General features: G+C 35.6%; 1 protein-coding gene and 1 long non-coding RNA gene across 2 annotated transcripts; both read right to left on the reverse strand.

Moving 5' to 3' along the window:
* Window positions 1-873: 873 nt before the first annotated feature.
* LOC139713080 (uncharacterized) lies at window positions 874-4,802 on the reverse strand. Its single transcript, XM_071624836.1, has 5 exons — window positions 4,796-4,802; window positions 4,316-4,603; window positions 2,540-2,818; window positions 1,903-2,202; window positions 874-1,094 (listed from the first exon to the last, which is right to left on the reverse strand). Exons 1-5 carry the CDS (start codon window positions 4,800-4,802, stop codon window positions 958-960), a joined length of 1,011 nt encoding a protein of 336 aa, XP_071480937.1. The 3' UTR covers window positions 874-957.
* Window positions 4,803-5,013: 211 nt separating this feature from the next.
* Window positions 5,014-9,747, reverse strand: LOC139713089 (uncharacterized). The gene is made up of 3 exons (XR_011709620.1): window positions 9,562-9,747; window positions 8,252-8,380; window positions 5,014-5,236 (listed from the first exon to the last, which is right to left on the reverse strand). It is a non-coding gene; the product is annotated as an uncharacterized lncRNA (long non-coding RNA).
* Between the last annotated feature and the right edge of the window lie 12,407 nt (window positions 9,748-22,154).

Consider the following 22,154-nt stretch of genomic DNA (forward strand, 5'->3'; position numbering starts at 1 on the left):
ACAACCGAACCTATACGAGACATTTTGGACTATATGGAACACACTTATGAAACCAGACGAGAGATAAAAAGACACCATTGTCAATCTTCAGCAAACTTTTCCTTACTGAGTAACATATTTTGTAATCACATTCTGTTATGTATAAACTATATAGATCCACGTTCAATGATTTAGATCATCGGTTTAAATACTAAGCAAGAATAGAGTCATGCATGAAAGTAAAATAATCTTACTGACTTGTTCACTGATTAACAATGCAGTGAAGGTGCAACTCCCAAATTACAGGTTTAAAGCACATATGTGACTGAATTCAGTATAATAAAACGATTATTCTCGGAGTAGTTGGAAAGAATAATTAACATCGTTTTATGGAAATGATTGAGACATTTTCTTTCTTTTTCGTATTTATGTATGTATTGTTAGTATTACTGGAAATAACTGATTTCAAAATAAAGCTTAGAAATGATACTTTATGCTAACAAAGTTCCAAATTAGTAAATTGATAAAGATACGAGCAGTTTCATGTGCCATATTTATTATACAAAATTGTAACGATTTCAAACTTAAACTTTCAAACTCAGACACATAGTGTCAAATCGATCAATACTCATTAATCACATGCGATTTACACTTGCAATACGGCAATCCAGACTTCTCTTAGGTATATTATAGAAAATATGTTTTCTTTGACTAAACAGAATAAAAGACAACAAACAAATGTAACGTTTTATAAAAGAACATGAAGAAAGACTAGAAAGGATAAAATGAAAACGTTCATCCTACTTTCTTTTAAATGATCAACAACAACAACAAAAACAACAAAAACAGCAACAAAAACAGGCTTATCCTGGCAACATTTTGAAACGTGGATTGAAGACAAATGTTAAGTTTTTTTCTCATCGGACTCAGGTAACTCAGCAAAAGAAGAGTTGAAGGTATGTAGAAGGCGTTTAATTTTCAAAAGACATTGACCTCTCTCCTCCTCATGATCACTGTCGCACAGGTCAACAACGACAAGAAGAACACGGCAACGAGCAGGGAATACGTGGTCGACGGCTGCTGAAGAATTCCTCTACGAAGACCAGCAATTGGAACTTTAATACAGAATTAGACATAAAGGGAGGAAGAAATAATTTTGAGAAAACGAAAACTTATCAATACGACGTACAAAGTGAAAATTCAGATTCAAAACTGTAAAATGAAACTTTTTTGTCTGGTCAAGCACACTGGGCCTATCACCTTCAGGAGATAAATGCATGTGTTTCAACGTCTTCGAGTGTTTCTTTTCAGGGAAAGCTCAATAAACATTCTGATTATTTGTTATAGTTGGGAAACAGTTAAGAAAATTGCGACTCTGCCGGTAGATAAATCTTCTTCGATCGCTACGAGTTGAAATTTAGGAACGGTAAACGAAAAGCAGCTGAACTGCGAAATCATGCCCCTATCAATAATGTCTTTTACATGAAGAGTTTGCTTCTTTTTTTTCTTCAGATTTGAAGAACACCAAAGGATAACATAAACAGTGTGCTTGTTAATCTTCATTGAAATGTATGTCATATTCTCAATAAATTCTGAGATGTATTCTTAGAAAGGTCAATATTTATAGGCCAAAATTGAAAATGTTACCTCAAGGTTGTACTGTAGATTGAATCGTAGATGTATTTGGATTTAAAATAAACTGACTATTAAAGACCTGACTTTTATTACAAATGCTAAAACATAAAAAGTCCCTCTAGTATTCGAGTGACCGTAAAGACTATAACTCATCTACATATCTTACAAAATAAAGTCACATTGACATAATAAACCCAGAGTCTCTCAATAATTTTTTTTTTTCGTTTTTAGTAATCATCTCTTTGAATATGTCTTATTATCATCAGCGCATCTGACTTTAATACTTACAATTCTCCGAGTCAAATGTTGAACAATGTTTAAGACTGGTGAAGGTCCAACCAATCCCGTTTGTCCCGGAGCACGTGACGTTGATGCACCTGTTATGTGGGTGTGGTCTGAAGAGAGCCGAGGCGATGCTGGACGAGGAGATCGTAGTGTTGTCGACTCCGATGTTGTAAGTGTGGAGGTGTGGGAACGGCTGGTCTTGAAGACTGACGAGACACATAATAACGAGAATGACCTGGCTTCCTTCCCCATTTATCTCCTGGGTCTCGATTGAGAGGATGTTACTCGCTGGGGGCGCATGACCTATGAGTGCAAGGTACAATGTATTTGTCTTCATTCAAAAGCAGAAAAAACCTTTTCTCGACAAGTTCAATCAATCAAAAAGTACATAATATTATAACCATAAAACAACCTTTCTTGAAATGATATGTGAAATCAAACAGGCTCTTTTATTTTCCCTTTCATTATTTTCTCTTCACCCATAACATGCCTATTAAACTTGCCTAGGCAGAACATTATACAGAAACCACATAAGCTGAAAAATATGAAAGCATTTCAACAAATTTAACATGAACTGTCAGTCAAATAAGAAATATTCTTTTACTCTCATTTATCTTATCAGAAGCTATAAGAAACCTACCTGTTCTGAGTGGGCAGAAGTTCCGCGTAGAAACCGTTTCCCCGAATTGATTGATACCGGTACACGATATATCGATACACCGGTTGAGTTGATCTTCCATGATCGTTGAAGACGCGTTGGATGTTGAGAGATTGTATCCATCAGCGGTGATTTCGAACATATCGATCGGTGGAAAGGGTTGATCGATCGGATCCACGTGACATGAGATATTGAGATTCGTTCCCAAGTTATCCTCGTCTTCTTCTACCTTGATAGAGATGATGTTAGGCGCAGGTGGGTCTGAAGAATGGAAAAAGATATACAGAGGATGTGATACATTTGTTTTTTCTTCACACAAGTTGTCAAAGAGCCCTTTATTGTTTTAAACATAGACATGGATCCGGCTTTATGGACACAGTGTGTAGGACATGCCTACTAAAAAATGCCAGCGCTAAAGCAGGCAATTAGATGGCACATAATACAGTTTAAAAACATAATTACTAAATGAAGGAGACATCTATTGCATCCCTAATGCATACAAAGTACAGTACTCTCCGCATAATCGGGTAGGCTCGGGCAGAGTGTTTCTTACCCGATTAAGCGGAGTACCCGATTAACAGAAGAACACGTCTCATTCACAATTATTGACACAAACAATGCGTATGTAAATGCATTTTACACTGCACCAAACACCTACACTGTATGCTTAGCAAGCGTGCTTGCACGGCAAATATACCTTCCAATATAACACTTGCTCAGTCACGAGCAATGATTTAGAATCTTTTATGAACAAATACGTCTTCAGAAAACTTTGTCATTTGACTATAGACTCCTCGATAACACGCAGGCGTTTCCCGAAATGAACACATCTTTTTGCGTGCAATTATAGTCACATAGAACGTCGGGTTACTTTTCGAGAAGTGACTGCATGGGGAATAGCAAAATTATGAAGCTGGTGCATGGCCTGATTTTCGTTGCAAACTTCAAGGGAGGAGCGCAAGTGTGTTCAACTTCTGTCTGTCTATGCAGTTGTGAGTGCCAGCCACATGTGTAATGTTCGTTTATACGTGTGGCAAGTCGGTACACTGTACTGGTACGTCTGTTTTCATGTTAAATCACTCCCCAACTGATCGGTCTTGTTTGCAAATTAAGTAGAGAATGCGATTAGCCGAGGAAATTTGACATTTATGATATCTTAAAGTGTTTATCTGCGATAGAATATGGGTAAAAATTAGATAAGAAGAAAATTATTTACCCATTTATGCAGAGAGGCAACCCGATTATCAGGTAATTTTAATGTGCATTGGAACTGATTTTGAAATTACTACCCATTTAAACGGAGTACCCGTTTAAGCGATACCCGATTACGCGGAGAGTACTGTATTTATGTCCATGTAAAGCCTCCTTAGGGTTGGATTCATTGTAATGTATGCGTCAAGCGTTTCTTACTTCGGAAAAAACGCTAAAGGAGAATAAGGAAATAGTTTAAAGGATTCCGTTGTATTTAAGAAGGAACCCGCCTTCAATAATGATTGTTTGGCTGTTTTTCAGATTAACCTTTATAAAAGGGGGAAAGTACTACCTGGCAGGGATCAAACCCAGTAAATCACAGATATTCCCACCTTTAACCCACCATCGATAACGCTCCAAAATACTCCAGGCCATTGCAAATGGTTCTCAAATTCTACGAGAACATGTCCGGCAAAGAATTTTGAAAGACGGAAACTTTCGACTGCTTTATGCCTGGGAGATAATGGGAGAGAAAGAGTTGACATTTCTAGATTTCATATTGCTCACCCCTCGGACAGTGCCTCGTCAAAGCGGAAGTAATTCCGACGCCATTAGTTGCGGAACACGTGACATTAATACACCTGTTTGGGCGTGGTCTCAGGACGGCCGAGGTCCAGCTCGCCTTGGACAGGATGATCCCATCAACTCCAATTGAATACAAATGGAGGTACGGAAACGGCTGGTCGCTCAGGTTTGCTCTGCACAGGATTAGTAGATTCATCTGACGATCTTTGTCGAGGAACTCCGAAGTCTTGATCGACAAGATATCAGCTGCTGGAGGCTCGCCACCGGTTTCTAATGGAAATAAAAGACGTGTCAGTGACAATAATAGAATAATAATTTTCCATTTCCCACTCGTATTTAAAATACAATTATCACAGACAATGTTGGTATTATTAGAAATCCCTGTAAGAGTGTCAACATTCGCCATAACAATAAAACAGTGACACTGACTAAAGTTCCAAAATTCTGTATAGTGGGGATTACCCGACATCAAAATAGAAGTGTCTCCAAACCAAAGCATGTGCATGTGGCAAACCTGTAAAGTTATTACATCATCCCAGGTGGGTCTGGTAAACAAAAATTGATAATAATGATAAGAAGAATTATATTATTATAGGATTTAATACTGAAATATTCTCTTACCACAGCTTTTTGTACAGTAAGTCTGTGCAGTGGTCGTGTTACCAATCTCGTTAATTCCGGTGCAGGAGATCTCCACGCATCCACTGGGGAGAGGGTCAAGGGTCACGGTAGGAGAGTTTAAAGAGGGCTGAATGACGTCATCGATTGCAATCTCGTATGCCTCGATTGGTGGAACTGGCTGGTCACATGGGTTGACATGACACGTGATCTTAAGGTCATTTGTTTCCTCTTCATTCTGGACATAGCTGATCTGAATCACGATGATATTGTCCGCGGGGGCGTCTGTCACATGACAAGTGGTAAACGTAGGTAGCAAGTTAGTACTTCACTGCTGTGTAAACTATATCTCAGCGTGTATTATCTTCATCATCATGTATCCATGTGACTTTGTATCACAAGCGTTACACAACCTGGCATATCTATCGGTAAATGAGCATAATATTAAGAGCTTGTTTGCAAAAACCGATAAGTCCATTTTTGAAGATTTTCAAGTTCGGTTCCTGTCATAATGTACAAAATAAGACCTTTAAAATGATATATTGGTCACTACATATAAAGAAACATTTTTGAAGTTATGGTCAAAAGAAGCAAAAATTTTCTTATTATTCTCTTTTTTTTCTTGACCTTTAATCGCAAATATCTCCACTTGGCTAATATGGACTTATCGGTTTTTGCAAACACACTCTTCATATGAGTATGTCAAGTTTTGCAATAGAATTGTGGAGATTATTTCATGTGAGCAGATTCTAGGACATTCTAGATCCTGCGTCCGCGCACAATCACACAACGAAGAGTGAGAAAGAGATGCCTTAGCTTAAGTTATTTTTTTTTTTACATAGTTTACATTTTGTGAATTTTTTTTAAAATTAACATTGTCTACTCTTAGGTTATGAAAATAATGATATATAATATGTCATCTTTAAAGACGATTTTATTTTTTTATGCAATGCGACGCATGATTACGACACTGTATGATGCATGTATGTATATATCGCTTGCCAAAAATTACTTCAAAATCCAAGACATTAAGTTCTGAAAACATTAAACTAAGTAATCTTTCTTTAAAGGGTGAAGACTTAATATGTGTAAGGAAATTACCAGTTGAAATTATGTTCCATCTGCCTGAAGTCTAAGGTATTGAAAATTTAAAACTTTAAAGTCTTATTTTTTTTTTTTTTTTTATGAATCATCTATAGATAGGTATAGTGCTCGGGAATGATGTATTGCTCCTAATCTCTGAAATACCACTTTTCATTCACCATTAGCCGATTGCCGCACATTAACGTTTTTCTTAATATGCTTGTGGTATGGAAAAATAAGAACAAACAAACATACGTTTTCAGAAAGTTTCAGTCTGGATGCTTGATGAATTACAAACTTGAAGTAATTATTTCCCAACTTTATCTCTCTTTAGATCTAATGACAAATGAATTATCCATTGCGTAATGTCCATATTATGTCACTGGTTATTAATGCCATTCACTCTATTAACTTAGCCCTTCTTTGCTGATAATATTGCTAGTGTCGGTGTTGAAACATATCTTGTGTAAATATCGGCTAATCTGCGATGCGTGCATGCTTACCTTTGGATTCTTTATTCTTTCAACATGTTAAAAAGATACATTGTCGAGGCATTCAATGCCTGATTATCATTAACGTATTAAAAAAAAATCACCAGGGGATATGAAAGTGTCACTTCTAGGTTAGTCAATACGCAGCAGTATAACAGAATAAAGAGAGAAAAAAACACGATTTTTTTTTTTCTCACGAGAGGAATTAAAGAGATCGTAGAGTTTTGGTTGAGACCAAACTTCACGTTTATATATGTATATATATATATATATATATATATATATATATATATATATATATTTATATATATATATTTTTTTTTTTTTTTTTTTTTGGGGGGGGAGATAATGAGAAACTTCTTATCAAATATGAAAGAGTATTTAGTTCCAAGTATTTTACACAAGCCATTTGTAGAGTGATTTCAGACCTGGTGTAATGTGACTGTGCTTGATTGAGAGAGCTACATGTAGCTTTGCCAATATTATGAGGAAAAATTAAAAAAGAGGCCATGTCAGAATATCAGGCGGGATGAAATTAATTCATGAACAATTCTCTCAGTAGCACTACGGTTAAATGAAATATTTACTGAGAAGACCTGAACTGCGTAACTGTTAGTGAAATAATTTTGTGAGTTTCCTCAACCCCGAGATATTATGGAGGTACGTTGTTTTTTTTTTTTTTTTTTTTTTGTCGACAGGATTTTACAACTTGATATCATGTGAATTACCAACAGCAGACACTTATTCCATTGTAACCTTCTAATAAAGCCAAAATCTGCATAAATGACATAAATATGTACGTGTATCACAAACACCCTGATAGGGTGATTATAAATGAATGAATGAATGAAGTAATTGTGACTGTGCACCTCAAAACGAACATAAAGTCGCACACACTGATTTTGCGTGAGGACTAAAAATAAGTGAAATGGGTCAACCTAGCCGAACTTGACTTTTTCATATTTTCTGAAAGAGCGGGTCTTCTTTTACATTATGCTAAAATTTGGTATCATAAAACGGGCAGGAAAGTGTGTTTTTTTTAGCAGTTTATCTCCAACATTTTTGGTAGAATAGTGTGATTAGGTGTGTCTTTAGAATCCCTTTTTCATTTCTAAAAAAACCTTGTCCACACTCTTCACTTTCAACTCTAATTACTTTTGAAAGGATAGTGCTACTGCTTTGAAAGTTGACATCAATTATGGACAGAATGTGTTAATGAGGCATGCTTAATTTCACTTTAATCTGATAATCTCTTCATTGTTGTTACTCTGGTGGTTTACTTCCTGTTTTTTGTCCCATTCATCGCACAGCCAGCACAGTTTGGTAAAGATTAAGCGCATGAATAGACACTGTACTTCAGAGCCTCTGTTCTCAGTTCACACTTTTCCTGAGTTTCTGCTTTCTTTCCAATATTTAGATAGGTTAGGAGAGTCCTTTTGATTTGAGTTATACATCATTTTAAAGCTTAAAGTCTGCTCTTTCAGAATATGGTCTTAAGTAAAAATTCATGTCTGGCGACTTGTTGTTTGTTTTGAGGTGCAGAGTCACAATTAGTGGATGAATGAGTGAGTGAATGAGTGAATGAATAAATAAATAAATTAATAGATAAGTAACCCGAAAGAGACAAATGAGCGAACGGTACAACATGAGAGCGTCTAGCATCAACAGCAACATCATTGACAAACCATATTCACTATATCTAGCTGCTTCAACAAGACCTACTTACAATGGACTTCTAACGTTTCGGACTGTTCACTACTCTGAAGGTTGCACTGTAGGACGCCCCCATGGTCCGCTTCCGTGGGAATTAATGTCAAGTCGCTACGAACGTTGTACGCATCTACACTGCCGGTTCCTTAGCATGGAAAAAGAAGCCAGATAACATTAAAGGTTCGTTTTGTCGAATACTCACTCAAAAATTGACTTGACGGCAAAATGCGGAAAAAAGTTCAGTTATAGCAAACTAAATGCCGGTTCCTTAAAACAGAGAAATTGACCAAGATACCAAAATAACATTAAAGGTTCGATACACCGATAATTCACTTCAAATGCCACTTGTGTCCATTAAAACCGCGTTGTCAAAGGCTGCCAGCACACTCACTTGTAAATCAAAACTTGAATTACTTTTGAAAACGGATTAATGTCATTATTAATTTCTAATCTATCATTATCCCTGTCCCACGTGCGTATGGATTGGGATGAAATTAAATCGCATCAAGAGTCGATTTTTATTTAGAAACACATTCGATGACGCCTTTCCATTGACGAATGAATAACTTGAAAAATTGAAAATTTGACAAATTGCATTGATGCAATACAGTTAGTTTGCCTGTTATGATTGCACTCTCTTAATCTATGTTTCCTCTATTATAAAAGAAAGAAATGAACTGCATTGATTTCATATGTACATGTACATGCAAATGTTATATTGTACGTTATATATTTGTTGGAAATGAAACAAAATGACATGACATGAAATGTTATGAAAATAAAAGACTGAAATATCGGCGAAAAGGAATTTGGAACAACCAGATTATAGAATGAATATTTTGAATCAATTCAACTCATATGATTTGCGTGTATGTATGTGTGTGTGTGCGGGGTGGGGGGGGGGGTGGGGGCTGAAGAAGTAATGACTACTTCGAAAATCAACCAGAGAACTGATGGTTTTTAGGTCCCTTTAGAAGGAACAGGCAATGAGGATAACGGGTCTTTCCTCAGAGCAGAGCACAACCACTGTTCCATGTTACATGTTGTATTTACATGTGAATACGGAAATACATTCTCTATAAAACCAGGGGGTTTAAAGCGCCCTTTCAATTTCCCTGCCTGCAAAAAAAACATTCACACACACACACACACACACACACACACACACACACACACACGTATACAAAACAATAAGAGAAACGCCATCTTTGATATACAGGAATCCAGACACATTAGTTACGAAATTAAAATAATAGCATAATGCACAATAACGTTATCATGACCGACAACAGGTTGAAATTTCGTGAATTAATAATTCCAACTTACTGTCTCCCTCACACCTCAACCCGGCGTCTAGACTGTGATCACAAGAAGTGTCACATCCCCAGTATGTTCGAGTGCATTGAAGCAGGGAGTTTTCCGTTCCATCACAACCAACGTCTTGAAGTAAGATTGGTCCAAATCCCTCCCCAAAGTGGGCTCCTCTATAATGAGCTGAGGCCGATGAGTAGCCAAGCTCTCTGCACACCACGTGCGCGTCGTTGATATCCCAGCAAGCGTCACACACCGTGCCCCACTTCCCGTCACAAAATATTTCAACTCGGCCCTCCCTTTCGTTTGATCCACCTACCAGTCTCACTACAAACAATATAAAGGTAAAAGGATGGATTACATAAAATGAAAAATAAAGAAAAGATTGCAGAAACATACGGTATATCCTCTTTAATGCAATGCTTTATGTTACACATATCAGCATTAATTCTACTTCAAACAAGTTCTGCATTGTAAGACTGAATAACCAACCTGATCCATGTATAGTCATACATGATGATAAATACACTCAGCAAAAAAAGAAGAAAAGAAAAGAACAGAACAGAAAAGAAAGTAAACACTTTTTTCCGAGTTCATATTTTTATAGAAGATTTTGAAAAATCAAATGTATTTCATACCATATTAAAGGTAGTTTAATTGCCTATCAAGTTAGTAGGTTAATACAAAGGGAAACTTTACGCATGAGTGAACACATTCATTTTGCTCTCCAAGGCACAAAAGTGAAAATTGCATTATTTGACAAGTTGTCTTTCATTTGGCAATACCCTTCAAGATAACAATGACACACACACACACACAAAGCAGTTTAACACAATGAGAGACACGAGTGAAATAACAATAGTAAGTGTTTTGTTCTCTTTATCTCTTTATAACCTCAAACAAAAGCAAAGTGGGAAATTTAAGGGGAAAAAATTCTGTTAGCTTAAACTTCAAACGACATAGGGAGTAATGGCATAAAGATGACTGGATATACAAAATTTGTTTATTTCACTTTATTATATAGTAACCTAAGGATTCATAAGATAAATTTAATAACCAAGTATTATTTACAATTTCCTCATTTGAAAACAAATTGAAATTTCTCATTTTTTGTTTTAATATTGCTTCTCTTATTTCATTTGAATTTGGATTTGACCCCAGGTTCTTCATTTTCCCCCTTATTTTTGGCCTCTATTGATATTCTAGTCTTCACAGATATTATTGAGATCAAAGGTTTATTTTTGCAACTTAACTCATGCATCTTCTTGTGTTGAATTTGTCTTTGTTCTTATTGTTATATGGAAGAGCACTTCCGTATGAATGACAACTTGTTCATTCTTGCAATTATTTTTTTACTTTTGTGCCTTTGAGGGAAAAAACAAAGGTGTTCGCTCATGCGTGAAGTTTCCCTTCTCATTGACCTACCAGGTTGATAGCCAATTAAATTATTTTCAATATGATATATAATACATTAACTTTCAGCCAAATATTCAATGAGAGATATAAACTTGAAAAAGTGTTTACTTCTTCTTCTTCTTTTTTTTTTGCTGAGTTTATGGGCGTTCAGGTGTTTGTGTGTGTGTGTGTGTGTGTGTGTGTGTGTGTGAAAAGAGAGAAATTTTGTGCATAGAATTGTTCCAAAAAATATAGGATGAAATCACCGGTTAGCTCTTCCAGTTATTTCTCGGCAAGAATGACAGAGCAAATAATTCGATATACTGCTGAGAGTACAGAAAGCATGGACAGATAAGACGGCCGGATAACCCCGATTCAGCTGCATTATTACTATAAAGATGTTGGTCGTGCATCGGGACCAGGTAAAGAATATGGGAGAAAAGAACGGAAAAAATATATTGTTCTAACATTTAAAGGGATCGTATAGTTTTGGTTGAGACCTAACTTTAGGTTTCTAACATTTTGGCGAGATAATGAGAAAATGAGAAATATGAAAGAGCATGTAATTCCATGAGGAATTCAACGTTTATTTGATGAAAATTGGTTTTGAAATGGCTGAGATATCCAAAACAGAGTGATTCTAATAAAATGTGGGACCCACATTTTATGATCGCTTTGTTTTACTTTGTTTTTTTATGTAACAGTCATTCCAAACCGAATTTTCATCAAACAAAATTTGAATTCCACTTAAAATGATATGCACTGTACTATTTCATAAGTGATTTCTTAGTATCTCGCAAAAAGTTAAAAGCCCAATTCTCATCTCCACCAATACTGTGCCATCCCTTCAAGGTCTTACGATATTGGTGAATGAAATGGAACGGTTTCTCAACTAAGGTGGTTCGATTACTGCACAAAGAATGGTAACATTCAAATTCACAACATTTGGTCAATTATAATGATTGTTTAAATAAGACGAGATGCATGGCAGTATACAAATAGGTGTTGGAAGGCTACTGTGTGATTTTTTTCCTCAATAGGAAGAAGTTCGTTTGAAACTTTTTCTTCGAGGTTTTGGAAGAAAAAACATCTTCTGTTCCATAGAAGGTAATGTTTATGGAAATAAGGAGATGTTTTCTTTCAATGCGCCAAATAATGCCAGATTTTGAACACAAACTAAAAAATAAAAAATAAAAAAATATTACCCTTTATCTCTCTTGCCAATTCCAGGTTTCCCATTGGTGAATAGTTCATGCATTGAAGCAAGATAAATGCTTAAATCTTGTCTAACATGGACGTCGATGCACGAACATTAATGCACGTTTCGCTTCAGCCTAAATGCTTGATGTGTGTTTTGGAACATTATCAAGAAATCAAGCTGCATGTACTCACCCGCATAACCGTCGCACGTACTTGTTCCACCAAGGCAGTTTAGTGTGGCCGCTGTACTATTGAACTTGGTCTGATTCTGTTAGTTAGTAGTTGATGCTCATCTAAACCACGATGCGTCATCTTCTTATCGAGTTAAAGTGGCGATTTCTTAGAAAGAATTGATGAATGAAGAGGCGAGAGTAATCCTTCCCACTGTTCCACTAAAATAGTAGCAGATACAGTTGAGGTAAAGTCATATTATTACTATAAACTTGGTGGTCGAATAGGCTGTCATTTCCGTCGGTCACAAATCCAAAACTGTCCGGGAAATTAAGCTAGTGTTCACGAAACTTGTCTAAGTTCCCATCTCCGAAATGATTTTCACAAATACAACTGGTAGACTTTTTCTTTTACTAAGTCATCAGTGCTAACATGACACAAAAGGTCAAAAATAAAACACGCCCTATAGCTTGAAGTGGCAGGATATACACCTGAATTGACAATACATTCATAACAATTGTCTTATGAACTTTCAGTGTTTTAACAATCTGACATTATCAGTTATATATTCAGGGAAAATTTTAAAGAAGGAAGATATCACAAATGTATAATTTAGCATAGTTAATTGTAATGCGGCCCATCTACACGTAGTCGTAGAGAGGACGTTATATCATGTCACGCATCACTCTCCTAGCACGTTCTATGGAAGAAGACAACAAAGTTACTCATAAACCCCAAACTACGTACCTGATGGACTAATTTCAAGGTGGGTAAGAGAATCAAGTATTCAACCACTATACACCTTCTATAAAAGAAGAACATTCAAACGTTGAGGGGCGTTCAAAGCCTGTTTCTGTGATTACTCATTGTTGTAGGTGAAAGTTCACTTCCGCTTTCAACCTCCAATGCTTTTCCATTTTACCGTCGGTGTATCAAGTTCTTTATTATTTTGCTCTTGTCGACAATTTAAGCATTCATGAAGCTTGTAATAGGTTACCCATATGTTGCACAGGAAGTATACCATCGATTCCTTCTTTTCCTTGATTATTTCCAGACCTTCAGACTCTGCACTGATAAGTTTTTGTAACCTTACGAACACGACTCTCGGCTGGTACAAGAACGTTAATGGTAAGCTTTATAAGAAATTGGCAGAAAATGAATGTCTCCCAACAACAGTGACGATCATTTTGGTTCAACCTTTGGTCAGCAGAACGAGTTAAGGTACCATGTCCTAAACTAGTCTACATTCAAGGCAGTCCTAGCATAAATTAATTGACATGTATCTGTCTCTTTGAATATTTTTGCGATCAGTCTAAACACACACCGTAGAGGTTCCGTTATGAAAGCCTCATAACATGCCTAATGCCTCGCTGGGAAATATTCACCACCATGCCTTCAAAGAAGCAGATTTATCATGTCTATGAAATTATGAATGGCAAAATAAGCAACAAGGTTTTGAAGAATGATTCTTTAAGGCCAAGATTTCTTGTAATCCAATCGAACGCAATGTTTGTGAAGATTACAAATCATACCGTTTTGATTTGCTCTCTTCATGTCGGTCAAAGTTCATATCCGATCAACCTAGGCATTGAGTTCCACACTGAGAGTGGATAACCTCATTATCATTATGAGTGTGAACGGGAAGGTGATTTTTCCGGTGTAACTTATCAATGATATCTAATGTAGAAGTCATATCAGAGTTATGAGGTCATAGTAGAATTTCAAAGTTCATCCTCTTATATTTGGTTGTAGTAGGGGTTATCAGGTATATTTGTTCTTATGTTCGTGTCTCTCCTATAACTAGTCCTTAGATTGTCCATTGAGAGCCTGTAAAGTTTCTTCCTTTTCACTCAGCTGAGCTCGGATGCACGAGAGACGAATTTTACACCCAATATTTCTTAAAATCCGTCTAATCTTCGGATTCGGTATTTATGTGCTGGTAGGGGAAGTATCTGTTCTTCTTCAGACATCATATTAAGTGGAATAAACGAGCTATTTGTGGAATTAATGTGCCGAGATCCATCGAGGGTGTCTCACTAGGTGAAAGGTTACTTCCGTCTGGGCTTCCAGGTTTGATTTCTGAAGCGTTTTCTGTCTCTGTTTTATGTTCTGTCATTTTCCTTTGCACAAATTTCAATTTCTGTTTATATCAGAACAAATTGATTCACAGATAGATGTAAGTAATTGAAAGAAATGAAACTTTAATGTGATTTTCAGTGTATTTCTCAACATGCTCACGAATCACTGTTATGTCCAAACACACAAAAAAGCACATGCCCTACTTTTCAAGTAGCCATTTGTGTAGCCATTGCTATTAACTTTTTCTTGTGATCTACATTGTGAATTAATTAATGGTGACTAATGGTAGGGAAACTTTGTAAGGACACGTCGTTATTATTTTTGTGTATTTATGAGCTTATGAACTGTAGAATGACAAATATATGAATAAACATATATAACATATGTACAATGAATATATGTTTACGTATTACGTATGTACATTACATGTATATATGTATATATCTTTATGTATGTCTATTTCATTTTCATGATCTGAAATGGCACAATTAAAGAAATATTTGCAAAAATTCAAGTTTTATTTTGCCTTGGCACCATGCCGACACGATGATCTCGATATGGCGGGGAGCAGAAAATATCACCAAATTTGCACCACAAAAGTCTTGTTTTTTTAACCTGCTCCTACAGTTTTACAGATATAAATTGCACGCTTGGGTTGGTTTGCATGTTTGCTTAAAAGTCTTCAAAGTGATAGATTGGAATACCATTTCCTGCATAATCATCATCCTTTCTAATAACGTGATGGTTGTACTGTATCTTGGACGATGGCACTGCTAGCGGTGGTGAACCCTTCTGTGATTTGAACGCTATTCAAGTGCCAGGTTGGCGCTCCCCAGCCCGAGACGTCTATTCCTGTACACACCGCGGTGTCTTCACGGCCTGCCCGTAGAGGCAATGGTACCTCGAGGTTCAACGTTATTCCAGCTGTAACAGAAATGTAGGAAGATCGGTCGATAAATCCCAGGAAAAATGAGCATGACAAAGTGAGGAAAATGTCGTATAAGTATGAGACACATTTGATTGTTCACGCCCAATGAAACAATAAGATATTTTCGGGAGTTTGAATATCTCTATGCCCTCTAAACATTATTTTAATCGATTTGCTGCAGATCTTATCACCCTGCTTATTCTGACTTTGCGGTTGTACACAGAAACACGTACCAAAACGACGAAAAGTTTGAAAAAAGGGAGAAGAAAAAAATAAACCAAGTCTTGAACTATGCTTACCACCGAAGTGAATGTTTATGAAAAGAAGCCCCAACCGCACCAACACTCGGTTGTCAATCATTGTGAGTAGATTCCTGTATGATATGAAAATCCTGGTGGATAGAATCGGAAAAATCAGTCAATCAATCAATTAATCAATGACAATACGAATTGAAATAAGCGAGGCAATGAAAGACCTATCAAATACAAAATCGTTTATTCAATTTACATTGTTTTAAGAGGAGTTGATATTATGCCTAATGTGAATATTAATATTTCGAAGAGAAACACAAGTCTTCATTGGTTAATTCATTTCCTCACACCTACTCTCGAGTATGCGTCTCTGAAAAAAACCGAGGAAAAGCTGAAGCCGAGAAAAAGTTGCCAATCTCCAGACATAAACTTGTCTACCTCGTTTACCACAAAGATCGAATTAAATCTAGTTCAATACAATGCTTTCAAGATGTCTGCTTTTTATTGAGTCAGTGGAAGGTACATGTACATGAAAGAGGCTACTCACGTGATGAAATCCGCAAGATTCATCCGCGCAACGTGATGAGTCATTCAGTTTCCTGCTTCAAAAGCTAACACATTTTCTCTTTTTTGAATAGGATCTGGTTCTTATATCTTACTTCAAATGGATATTCATTTGACGACCTCTTCATCTTACAGCTTCAGTGAAGGATATCAGATTTAGAGTGCACATTCTTGTCTGCCTTACACTCGTATCACATGTGAACAATTTATTTACTATCAAATAATGTAAAGTGTAATTTAGATATATCGATGAATGGTTTACTTTCGGCAACTTCTAGCTTGTAGTTTAGAAACACAGGGAAAAAATCAAACAATTTTGCAATGGTGGTGAATCTTGGTAATCAGCATTTGCAGTGTCTTGTTCTTTTTTATTTTAACTTGGGGACGTTTCTTAACAAACTACTAAATGGTGTTAAGATTTGGAAAAAGTGTGACACACATCAAACATTTGCACTGATGTAAGTAGGAATGAAGGAACTTGATATAAGGCATTCATTTACATTTATATACATTAGTTATTGCATTTGACACAAGTTTTAAGGGATTTTCAAAACAATAGATTAATTTTCACATTCTGCAAACACCACGATTATCAGGCACATTCAAGAGTCACCTCAAAATGCATTTGATCTGAAAAAGAAACTAAAGAAAAAATACCATTGGCTTCTGAGTAATTTGAATTGGATGAAACTCATTGCAATGTAATTGACTCATGCCGTAAATTATAGACGTACTCAGACAGGTGTGTCCAACTTTTTAGAAGGTGTTCTATAAATTATCCATTAACAACATCTGATTCATTCATTTACATATGAAAGATGAAAGAAAAGTATGGAGAAAGGTTCATAAACGAATAAATTCTAAAAAATTGAGTAGTAACATCTCAGTGATTTTAATGCTTCGATTTTGAAAAGACGAGTTATTCCATGCTGGGGAACAAAGTATTACCTTACAGTCCTAGATCATGCATCAGCTAAAATCCTACACTAGCTCTCCCTGTCAATTAACATGATGCTTTATCTTATATCATCTCATATATCACTGCTTTTGTTTTCACTGCTCGGCATGTAACATGTTTCATGTTGACTTTTGCCATCCTGAAATTCTTTAGCAGGGTTACTCTCATTGTACTTCCTCATTAGGGCCTAAATGCATACGATAAAGATACATAGACAGGCACAATAGATGTGTACACAGATACAGGGATCGACTTTCATGTAAAGTTGTGCAGTCACACATAACATTAAATACACGTGTAAGTGTGTGTACATGCACGCTTGTATATATGTATATATATATATATATATATATATGCGTACTTTCAGATATAATATAATGACTTGATTTTTATAATTATGACGGAAAGAAAAATGAGAAGAATAAACTTATTTGGGTCTTGTCAATGTCCATCATTCGTGTATTCATTATAATCAAAGAGACAAAATATCCAATAACAGGTGACTAAATACATCACAAACTGTATAGCAGTCTGAAAAATCTAAAATACTTAACATGTAACCAAACGATATCGATCTATTTGTAGAGTAGAGTTTAAACGCTGAAAATGATATATTTTCACCACATGTCATATCTAAAGAGGAATTTAAGACTTCGTCACATCGTAAAGAAGGGCTTAAGAGGACAGGCTGCTTATCAAATTTTGTGCATTATACTGTGTTTACAGTCCACTGAGGGCAAACTGTTTTTTTTTTCTTAAACTAAGGAGTTTCGTTCAAAATCCTGCATTGCTACTAGAAACACTGGTGAAACAGAAAGTAAATACATTTTTGGTGAAAATGATCATGCATTATTTTGGCCTCGTGTCTGATATATGCCACCTCCTCTTATCCAATATTTTCAAGCATACTGTTTACGTTTGGAATTTTCAAGCCCAGTCTCCATGCAGTGAGTGTTTTTCCTCGGGAACAACTCGCGTATACAATAACTATATTCGTTTTTTTGGTGTCAGTATTTCTGTGTATTCGCTGCTCACTAAAACTGGCCAAATGTGTACCATCTTTAAAAAAAAAAGAAGGGGGGGGGGGTTCCGAACAATATTGTTTGAATTAATGATATATACTGCAGCAGTTGAAATTCATTCAGGTAAATGGGTGCATGGACTTTAGTCCTGTCTTGTCTTGCAACCATATTGAAAAGCAGTTACGCCTCTTTGCAAATTGGTTCTTCGTCTTCTCGTTTATTCTTATATGCGTAAGAAGACCGTTTCGCTCCTCATTTTGGTCATCCTATTCAATGATTTATTGTGAACACCAATAACATATGCCATGAAGAAGAGAAATGGCAAAATTTCTCGTAGCCATTTTTTGAAATACTTTTTTTTTAAAACATCCAAATGGATTTAAGACGCCGAGAATCATTTTGACGTAGCACCTATAATATTATTGCAAAAAATGTGTAATTGAAGACATTAATACGACTTAAAGATAGGTTATGTCATTTTATTACTTATACGCAGTGCCTGTATATCTGTATCATTCTCTGCATAATTCTAGGTCGTTATTACTTTTCAAATACTTTTCAAGTTTTCAATATCAGTCACGGGAATTTATTAAATGTAAATGTGAAAACGTAAGAAAAAGATCCAAATACTCACCTAAACACACACTCACAGTCATACAGGCATGTCTTTTTCTATTGTCTAAAAGGAAATAAGTGATTAGAATTTGATATCTTATTGTATGTTTTCTTTGATAAACAGAGCACATTTTACCATTATCCAGGAGCACAACTTTCTTACCATTACCCAAACACACTCTCACTCTTTACATTGCAAAAACGTTAAAGACAAGCATTGTTGACTGTCTAAAACACCTTACCTTAAAATAAAAAAAAAAATAACTTCATAGTGACAGATTATTGGTTATTGTAAAGGGATACGTACAATAACTTTCCATTGCAAATCAAGTTGACAACTACGAAATTCAATTCAATTCATTTATTTTCATACTTCTCATTTATGATTACTACATTAGAAAATAAGTTATCTTCTCTGCATGTGTGTGTGTTAGATTACTACAAAACAGCGGGAGAGGGTGAGTTTGTGTACCTGTGGAGGAGAGAAAATATGGGTTCTTTCAACTGATATGTGATGTCTTTCTGTCTACATCCGTTGACTTTGGATGATCAAACTCAAAAAGTGCACAGGCTTATTCATCTACCAATATATTAAGTTGATATGATGCCTGGAAAAAAAGTAATGGAACAAATGTTTCGAAAATACTTTTAAATGTAACATAGTTTATAGATCATGTAGATATCAGCTACAAAGAGAATGAAAACAAATGTGGATGATGGAAGTTTGCTTTTGTGTCATGTTACCAATGGGAGAATCACTCTTTTTTTTAAGGAAATAGTCTCGCATTTTTAAATCGCAGATAGTTTTCATATTTTGAAACCTCATTACCGATTTCTGATACAACCGTACCAACTACGCTCTGTGCTTTAATACTATTTTCAATCGCGACTTGCGATTAGTCAAAAATGGCTTATCATGGGAAAGTCAAAGACAGGAATTCAAGTTATTCAAATGAGTATTTCAATAGTCTTTCAACACACACACACGCACACACACGCACGGACACACACACACACAATCTCTCTCTCTCTCTCTCTCTATATATATATATATATATATATGTATATATATATATATATATATATATATATACATGTGTGTGTTTGTGTGTGTGTTTGTGTGTGTGTGTGTGTGTGTGTGTGTGTGTGTGTGTGTGTGTGTGATTGTGTGAAATGACGCTCGGTGAGTCGTGAAAACCGTACCTGGGAAAGTTATATAAGGGATGCACCATGGACAAACTTAAACCTGTTTAGATAGGAACAGTTCACAGTTCGTCATTCGTTGTGAGTCATGACGTATTGTTGAGTGGTTTCGAAGCTGACATCACACTCAAATGTTGCCTTTATGAAGGGAGTCTCTTGCATTATATTCCTTTTTTAATTTAGTTATTTTAGGTACGCAATGTTCAGTAAAGTTGTCATGATATTGTTAACATAAACACCAACACACTCACTCACACACACACACACACACACACACACACACACAACCGAACCTACACGGGACATTTTGGACTAATACTTATGAAGAGTTTGTTCGCAAAACCCGATAAGTCCATTTTTGAAGATTTTTGAAGTATGGTCTCTGTCATAAAGTACAATATAATACCTTTAGAATGATATATTTGTCACTAAATATAAAGGTACATTTTTGAAGTTATGGTCAAAAGAAGCAAACACTTTCTTATAATTCTCTTTATTTTTCTTGACCTTTAATCGCAAATATCTCCATTTGGCTAATATGGACTTATCGGTTTTTGCAAACAAACTCTTCAACTGGAACGCACTTATGAAACCAGACAAGAGATAAAAAGACAACATTGTCAATCTTCAGCAAACTTTTATTTACTGAGTAACATATTTTGTAATCACATTCTGGTATTTAAAACTATGTAGATCCACGTTAAATGATTTAGTTCATCGGTGTAAATACTAAGCAAGAATAGAGTCATGCATGAAAGTAAAATAATCTTATTGCCTTGTTCACTGATTAACAATGCAGTGACGGTGCAACTCCCATTTCATAGGTTTTAAGCACATATCATGTGACTTTAAGATCAGTGTAATAATTTCAGTATAATTAAACGATAATACTCGGAGAAGTTGGAAACAATAATTGATATTGTTTTAAAGAAAATGAATGAGACATTTTCTTGCTTTCTAATTATCTATGTATTTATTGTTTTACTAATATTGGAAGAAGCAACTAATTTCAAAATGAGGCCTAAAAACGATACTCTATGCCAACAAAGTGCTAAATTGGTAAATTGATAAAGATACGAGCAGATTGATGTGCCATATTCATTATACAAAATTGTCACTATTTCAAACTTAAACTTTCAAACTCAGTCACATCGTATCAAATCGATCAATACTCGTTAATCACATGCAATTTATACTTGCAATACGGCAATCCAACCTCCTCTTGGGTTAACAATAGAACATAATTTTTCTTTGACTAAGCAGAATAAAAGACAACAAACAAATGTAATGTTTTATAAATGAACATAAAGAAAGACTAGAAAAATAAAATGAAAACTTTCATCCTCCTTTCGTTTTATGAACAACAAGAACAACAGCAAAAAGTAGGAAAATCCTATCGGACTCAGTTAATTAAGTAAAATAAGAGTTTGAGGTATGCAGAAGGTGTCTAATTTTTAAAAGACCGTGACCTCTCTCCTCCTCATGATCACCGTCGCACAGGTCAACAACGACAGGAAAAACACGGCGACGAGCAGGGCGTACGTGGTCGATGGCTGCTGAAGAAATCCTCGACGAAGACCAGCAATTGGACCTTTAATACAGGATCAGACATAAAGGGAGTGAGAAATAATTTTGAGAAAACGATAAACTTATCAATACGACGTACAAGGTGAAAATTCAGATTCAAAGCAGTAAAATAAAACCTTTTTTTGTGTGTGTGTGCGTCTGGTCAAGCGCACTGGGTGTATCACCTTCAGCAGATAAATACGTGTTTCAATGTGTTCTAGTGTTTCTTTAGAGGGAAAGTTCAATAAACATTCTAATTACTTGTTGTGTAGTGGGGAAACAGTTTATGAAATTGCGACCATGCCGGCAGATAAATCTTCGATCGTTACGATTTAACATTTAGGAACGGTTAACGAAAAGCAGCTCAACTGTGAAATTCTGCCCCTTTCAATAATGTCTTTGACATGAATATTTTCTTTTTTCTTCAGTTTTGAAGAACACCAAAGGATATCATAAACTCTGTGCATGGTAACCTTCATTAAAATGTATGTCATATTCTCAATAAATCATGAGATGTATTTTTAGAGAGGTCAATATCTATAGGCCAAAATTGAAAATATTACCTTAATTGTATTGTAGATTGAATCGCGCATCTATTTAGATTTAAAATATACTGAATATTACAGGCCTGATTTTAATTACAATTGGTATAACAT

This window comes from Diadema antillarum, unplaced genomic scaffold (genome assembly GCF_040938485.1).
Source record: "Diadema antillarum isolate AM-2024a unplaced genomic scaffold, OU_Dant_1.0 seq00001903_RagTag, whole genome shotgun sequence".
Lineage (NCBI taxonomy): Eukaryota > Metazoa > Echinodermata > Echinoidea > Diadematoida > Diadematidae > Diadema > Diadema antillarum.

Excerpts from the sequence above, each read along its gene's own strand:
- LOC139713080 (XM_071624836.1), bottom strand. Across the intron at positions 2,203-2,539 it reads CTTCTGCCCACTCAGAACAG|GTCATGCGCCCCCAGCGAGT; the intron begins GTAGGTTTCTTA and ends TTGCACTCATAG. Across the intron at positions 1,095-1,902 it reads AACATTTGACTCGGAGAATT|TTCCAATTGCTGGTCTTCGT; the intron begins GTAAGTATTAAA and ends TCTGTATTAAAG.